Source organism: Peromyscus leucopus, chromosome 5 (genome assembly GCF_004664715.2).
Source record: "Peromyscus leucopus breed LL Stock chromosome 5, UCI_PerLeu_2.1, whole genome shotgun sequence".
Classification (NCBI taxonomy): Eukaryota; Metazoa; Chordata; class Mammalia; order Rodentia; family Cricetidae; genus Peromyscus; species Peromyscus leucopus.
Window position 1 is genome coordinate 85417428 of NC_051067.1, and position 7640 is coordinate 85425067.

The 7640-nt window shown below is 44.6% G+C and overlaps 1 protein-coding gene across 1 annotated transcript in view; it reads right to left on the reverse strand.

The window, feature by feature from the left end:
* The window catches only part of Bbs2 (Bardet-Biedl syndrome 2), a 40098-nt gene extending 32895 nt beyond the window's left edge, over positions 1 to 7203 (reverse strand). The window contains exon 1 of the mRNA XM_028871482.2: positions 6888 to 7203. Within this exon, the coding sequence (XP_028727315.1) occupies positions 6888 to 7004 (117 nt within the window). The 5' untranslated portion in view covers positions 7005 to 7203. The remainder of the gene's footprint in view (positions 1 to 6887) is intronic.
* Positions 7204 to 7640: the final 437 nt, after the last annotated feature.

The window sequence follows — 7640 nt, forward strand, 5'->3', positions numbered from 1 at the left end:
AATAAAGAAAAGAAAAAAGAAAGAAAAAAACCACCAACTTTAAGGGATCATCATGCCAGAAGAATGAAAAACACTAAATTGGAAATTCCTGGCCCTAATTTTAAATATTTCATTACTTTAGTATAAAGACAGTATTAATTTTAAGCTATTGCCTACACAAATTAGTTTAAGAAAAAAAAATACAGATCTTTGTGAGTTCAAGGCCAGCCTGTAAATATATATATATATTTATATATATATGTGTAAATATATATATTTATATATATATGTATATATATATATATATATATATATATATATATATATGTAAAAATGAGGCCAGCAAGAAAGCCCAGCAGGAAGGGAGCTCACCATCACGCCTACATTCGATCCCAAGGACCCACATGGCGGGAGAGAAGTGACTTCCTCTGACCTCCACACATACTGTAGCACTGCACACACACACACACACACACACACACACACACACACATTAACTAATTTAAAATATATTCAAAAGAACTAACCAGAAAACATGAAGAAAATGTGTGCAGCAATTGAATATTATTTAATGTTCTCATTTGTGTGATATTTTACAAGCTCTTTTAAACATTAATTGCACTTGACTTCTATGGGGTCAGAAGGATTAAGGTCCCGATTGTAAGTGACAGGGCTCAATCAAGAGGCCTGGTACCCAGACCAGGAATGGCATGAATCACCACATCATATTCATTTTGTAATAGCTCTGAACAAAGGAATTCCTCAAGTCTTCTAGAAATTAGACACTGAGAAAAAAACAGAAGGGAAGTAACTTGTGCACCCGAGAGTCTGGAATGAGAGTCAAGTTTTTGCCAAAAGCAACATGAAACCCCAGAGTCAGACTGCTCCTGGTCTCATCTGCATGGAAAGAGTCCCGAGGGAGGCTTCCTGTCCCTTCAACTGCATGATGAACAGACATTTCCTTCCAAAGGAATGGCTGTAGGTGACAGAGCACTGTCCTAGCTGAGACACTGGTGATCTAATTCAACTGATTCCCCGGAGAGATAAAAGGTGCCCAAGAAAAAAAAAAACACCAATGTTTATAACATTAAGCAAGGTGACCCAAACTCAGAAAGACTGCATGTTCTCCCTCATATGTAGATCCCAACTTGCAATGTATATATGAAACAGGTATAAGTGGGGTGTAGTCTAAAATTTAGAAAGGAGACCAACAGAGAATAATATTAGATAATAAGGAAGGACAAAATGCAGGCAAAAAAACCAGTCGTGTGTGTGTGTGTGTGTGTGTGTGTGTGTGTGTGTGTGTGAGAGAGAGAGAGAGAGAGAGAGAGAGAGAGAGAGAGAGAGAGAGAGAGAGAGAGAGGTGGACCTGTGAATTCATTTTTCTGTGTACTGAAAAGCAAGAACCATTTTTACATTGCAAAAGAATCCAACATGTGTTCATCCTTTGAGGCCAGCATTGGGCTTGCTTTGAACTCCACTACCATTAGTACAGTAGGAACAAGACATAACTAACATAACTAGTCACTGAATACATCTGTTGCAATGACCCATCTAGAAGTCCTTTTTTGTTGGATTTTCCCCTTTTTATGTCTATTTAAAGCTATACCAAAACCATTCTGTTAGAGTGTTATTTAATATGTAACCTGTATTATTATACATAAAATGTCTTTTAAAACCCAAAGAAACTTCTTTCTAAAGTATCCTTGTTAGAACTAATGTTAAGACCTTACCTTTGAAGACAACACTTACATATGTCATCAAACACAGAGAAGTCAAGCTGATGCCTAATGAGAGGCTTCACCCCTACTGACCTGCATTCATGGAATGGGAAAGTATTCTGCACAATACCAGAGGAGGAAGGAAACCATCAACCCAGTCACAGACCCTGTGATTTACAAAGGTAACCTGCCTGCAAGACATGCCAGTGCAGTGATGGCACGAATATTGTGGAGTAACCCACCATCCTCTGATGGATTTAATGCCCACGCTGTGAGATGGAACCCAGGCCTGATACTGCTCAGGTGGCCAAAACCTGAGACTGGATAGGCCAGGCCTAAGGCATCAGTTCTCAACCTGTGGGTTGTGAGCCCTGTGGGGGTGGAAAGACCCTTTCACAGGGTCACATATCAGATGTTTGTATTATAATTCATAACAGAAACAAAATTACAGTTATGAAGTAGCAACAAAAATAATTTTATGGTGAGGGGTCACCACAACATGAGGAACTGTATTAAAGGGTCACAGCATTAGGAAGGTTGAGAACCACTGTGCTAAGGGAAAACCAAATACTATTATTCTGCTAAAAGAACCTAACAATATAATGACTTGTATGACATTCTGCTATACCCATAGATCAGTGCCTTGCTCAGCCATCATCAGAGAAGCTTCTTTTTGCAGTAGATGGGAATTAACAGAGAGACTAAGAATCCTAAGTGGGATGTCTTCATCAAACTCTCCCCTCAGGGCCCAGGAGCCATGCGGAAGGGGAGGCGAAAAGATTGTTAAGAGCCAAAGGAGACGGATGACTGCAAAGACACAGTGTCCTCCAGACACAACAGGACCGATGCATGTATGAATTCAGAGACTGTGGCAGCATGTAGAGGGCCTGCACAAGTTCAAGCCAGATGGGGTCTCAGTGCTCAGAGCAGGAAGTGGACACGGGCTCCCACCCTCAACCAAGAAGCTCTCTGCAATTGGTACCCACTTGCAAAAGAAAAACAGCTTTCTCCAGTGGAGTCTCACTGGGTATGTTAACCACACTGCAGTGCAGACCCCCGTCCAGGAGCAGACGGTTAACTCAAAACAAGCTCAGTGGTGTTTCTGCAGACTTTTTGTGTCATACTGCTTTGTGTGGACATTTTTTGTCTTACTGTTTTTGTTTTGTTTTGCTTGTATATTTTGGGGGGTTGTGTGCGTGTGTTTGGCTTTTTTTTAAATTTGCTTATTTTTTAAGGACGTGGGGAGGGCATGGAGTTGGGTGGTAGAGAGATGGGGAAGACCTGTGAGGAGTTGGAGGAGGGGAAAAGCATGATCAGAATATATAGTATGAAATTTTGTTCAATAATAAAAAATATCTTTGTCAGGCGGAGTCAGGGTCTGGATGTACTGATGAAGTTCTGCCTCCTGAGATGAGGCAGAGCAGGTTTTAGTGTCAGCTGGGAATGTCTCTTCTATTTTTATCCCATTTGCAACGCTGAGGATTGACCATCCTAGGCAAGCACTCTAGCAGTGAGCTTCATCCTAGCCCTTTTTCACGTTTGAGACAGGGTCTTGCTCTATAGGCCAGGTCAGTCTTCAACTTGCAGCCCTGCCTCTGCCTATGGGTAGCTAAGAATACAGGCCTATGCCACCAGGTCTGGCTGCAATGTGCTTTTGTGGGGTTTTGTTTGGTTGGCTGTTTGGTCTGAGCTTTTTGTTTGTTTAGTTTTGTTGACCCAGAGTGGCCTCCTACTTTTGATAATCCTGTCTCTGTCTCCATGTATACTGGCATATACCACCACACCCAGCTGGAATGTTTGTTTTTAAAGAATATGTTTACATTTTATATGGATCATAAAATGTTACTAATCTTTAAAACTTAATTTGTTTGTGCATACCTGCACTGTGGCGTGTATATGGATATCAAAGGACAATTTGTGGATTTCATTCTCTCCTTCTACCACGTTGAGTAGCAGGAAGCAAACCTCTACTTGCTGAGCCACATTCCACGGGAGAACCAATTGCTTGGTTTTTGGTTCTCATCTGCCCAGATGAGAACCCCAGTATGACTGGTCCAATAGGGCTTCCCCAGTCGTTTCTGCTGATCTGATAATGTTGTCTTGTTTGCGCCCTTAGTCAGGCTACTCCAGTCATTTCTGCTGGATGTTGTGAGCTCCTGATTTGATGTTCTGCAGTCTATCTGCTGCTTCTACCTACCTGCTGTCTACTAATTTTTCCTTTACTTTCGCTTGCTACGTGCTTTAATTCACCCCTTTCAATCTGAACGTACATGATCACAGAGCATTCTCTGCACAATACAGAACAAACCAACAACAAACAACAACAAAAACATGGCTAACAAGACTCCTGGCTACCTCCTGGCCTTGGCCATTCCACTCCAGCCCTACAGTCTCCTTGTGTTCTGGTTCACACCAATACCTTTGCACTGACTGATGCTTCTGCCTACAAAGCAGTCGGCCCACATGGCTACAAGCTTGCTTTGTTTCCTTCAAACCTCTGAACTAATGGTACCAGTCCTGCCTGATCACCCTCTCTCAACCAGCAAGCTCCCATCAATTCTCTTACTACTCTTTTCTCCTAACCTACATAGTATGTATATAATTCAAATGCATATATCAATGTGTCTATAGCATAAACAGTTCATAGCATAGTATACATTCTAACATGATATACCATGCACACATCACATACATAGTTAACTGTCTGGTACTCTCAAATGTAAGCTCCAGAGGTGAAACTTCATTTCTCACAGTATCTGCCAGTTAAGAAAAGTGCCCAGCACAGGGTAAAGCCTCAGATTAGGGGCTAGGGCAGCGGTTCTCAACCTTCCTGATGCTGCAACCCTTAACACAGTTCCTCATTTGTGGGGAACCCCGACCATTGCTACTTCTTAGCTGTAATTTTACTACTGCTATGAATTATAATGTAAATATCTTATATTCAAGATAGATGATATGTGACCCACAGGTTGAGAACGGCTAAGGTAAGACCAATGGGATGTCTTCAGCCTGTTATATTACTGCTGTGCTCCTATCCATGAATATGAATATGCAAATATGACTCTGTTGAGAATGTTTGTCAGTGCGTGGGGCAGGGGGAGTACTGGAGATCGAACCGAGGCTGTTGAGTATGTTAGGCAAACATTCCACCACTGGACTACATCACCGGCCTTTTCATTTTATCTTACTGCATTATTTCCTTGTGTGTGTCTTCAGGCTCCAATGGCACACAAGTGGAAGTCAGACGACAACTCACAAGAGTCAGTTCTCTTTCTACTGCGTGCCCCTCGGCTAGAACCCTGGTTATCAGGCCTGGCAGAAGGGGCCTTTATCCAGTAAGGAATCTCCTCACCCTCTCCCCTTTTCTAAACTTTAATTTTGAGGGGGGGGGGTCTCCCTATGTAGCCCAGGTGTACTGGGTGGTTTTGTGTGTCAACTTGACACAAGCTAGAGTCATCAGAGGAAGGAGCGTCAGCTGAGGAAATGCCTCCTTGAGATCCAGCTGTAGGGCATTTTCTCATTTAGCGATCAATGCGGGAGGGCCCAGCCCATGGTGGGCTGGTCCTGGGCTGCTGGTCCTGGGTTCTATAAGAAGGCGGGTGGACGAGCAAGCCATGGGAAGCAAACCGTTGGTAAGCAGCTCCCCTCCATGGCCTCTGCATCAGCTCCTGCCTCTGGGATCCTGCCCTGTTTGAGTTCCTGTCCTGACTTCCTTCATTAATGAACAGCAATGCTAAAGTGTAAGCTGAATAAACCCTTTCCTCCCAACTTGCTTTTTGGTCATGGCGTTTTGTTGCAGCGATAGGAACCCTAAGACACCAGGCTAGCTTTGAATTTTTGATCCCAACCTCCTGAGTAGCTGGAATAACAAGTGTGTACCACTCTATCAGGCTGCCTAGTGCCTCCTAACCAGAGGATCACATATCAGGCCCAGTGCTCAGCACTTCACTATTATACCAGTTAATGAAATCATAACCCACTGAAATGAATCGTCATACTCCAGCTATGTATCCCAAGACATCACATAGAAAGTAGCACACAACATGTAACTGTGTGACTGACAACCACCCTGGGGGTGACAAAATGCTTTCAATCTCACTCCCACAACTTTTTTTTTCCCCTTTTTCCAACTGGGTCTCGCTCTGTAGTCCAAGCTGATCACAAACTGGTGGCGATTCTCCTGCCTCACTCTCTTGTGCTGGAATTACTGGAATTGTGTGAGCTACCAGATAAAGCTTCCTTTCTAGAACTTTTTGGTTGAGCAATCTCAGACACTAAATTGAACCTCTCTGAACTATTTCTAATCACTAAAGTGGGGATAACAAAAAGAAACAGCAGCTAACAATTAGTGACCACTTACCACATATCATAGTTATTTATTCATTGCTGAAGGTTATGGAATTAGATGTCAGTAAAGCAAGAATCCACTACACCTCCACCACACTAGTATTTTTGGCCTTGTAGCAATGATGCTGGGTGAATTAATGTATGAGGCTTTGTACCTGTTAGAAGTTGCATTTTTGAAGTCCCTATAGTCCTTGTATTTTGTGCATGCCTCCATCAAATACACAGGGCCTTGATTCACCTTGTCATTTAACAAATATTCCTATTTACATTTGACGCTTCTTTCATACTAGATTTTGGGGGTTCAGAGGTCAATACTTTTAGAAAGCATGTAGAAGTGTCAAATGTAAATATGAATGTTTAGCAAATGATCTTTTATCACTGTGACTCTGATACCTACCCCAGTATGTGGCTCCTAGTAACCACTTAGTGAATGCTTAAGTTATGGGGGAGAATCTGAATGTACGTAATCAAGGTCCAAAAGTACAATCTGTATTTAACGTTGGGATTTGTGTAGTCTTTTTTTTCCCCCTCCCTATAAAGAAGCAAGAGACTCCATGCAGCAAGCATAGGCTCTGGGTAGGAATTTGGAGTCAGCGATCACTGCTAATCCTGGCCAAGCTCTTCCTTTCCCTAAGCCCCTGATCTGGTCTCAATACTGTCCAACACTAAGAACTGCCCATAAGAAACGTCACTCCTCTGAAGCTGCTCCTCTGAAACCCCATATAGACAGGCCTCAGGCCAAGGACGGCAGCGACCGGTTGCTAGGCAATGCGGGCTGGGGGCGGGGCAGCGTGAGAGGCGGGATCTGGACGCCGGCGGAGTTCGGGTGGGACCGGTTACCTTGCCCGCTTGGGTGGCAGCCGCCAAGCACGGGTGAGTCCCGTCGTATCGCCCTATGGCCACCATGCGGGGGCTGATTTTGTGGCGCAGTTTCAGGGTGAACACGGGCAGCAGCATGATGGCGCCGACGGGGGGCAGAAGGCAGGCGCCCGATGCAGGCGCAGTGCAGACAGCCTGGCAGACCAGTTGCCTGGCAGCGGGTGAGGGGTGCAAGGGACAGACAGACACGCGGGACACCCCGAACGCCCCAGGCCCCGCGCCCGGAGCGCGCAAGAGCACTGCCCGAGTCGCCGACTCCCTCTGCGCCTGCGCGAACCCGCCCAGCTGCAGAGCTGCGCAGGCCTCGACTAGCTCGTGCGACTGCGCAGTGGGCGTCCTGCAGGCTTGAACCGTGCTCTTTCCTTGTGGACGCAGGCTGATGCTGTAAATTAGTGTTAGGTGCGACCCGACCTTGGCGTCTGGGTGCGGGTGTCTGAGCCAGTACCTCCCCAGGAATCCCTCTGTCACGTCAGCCAAGCTGCATCCCGTACACCCCACACACTATACCACCCACTCCAAAGGGTCATTCATTCAAGAACTAATGGCTTTAGCCGGCGGATGGCTCAGTGGATGAAGATGCTTGTTGCCAAGCCTGGTGACCTGAGTTCGAGGAGAAAACCAGCTCTGTGAGGTGCACACACATAATAAATAAGATGCAATATTTTTTTAAAAAAATAACACTTAAGTGCCTACTGTGTCCGTTGCTTTAGCTAT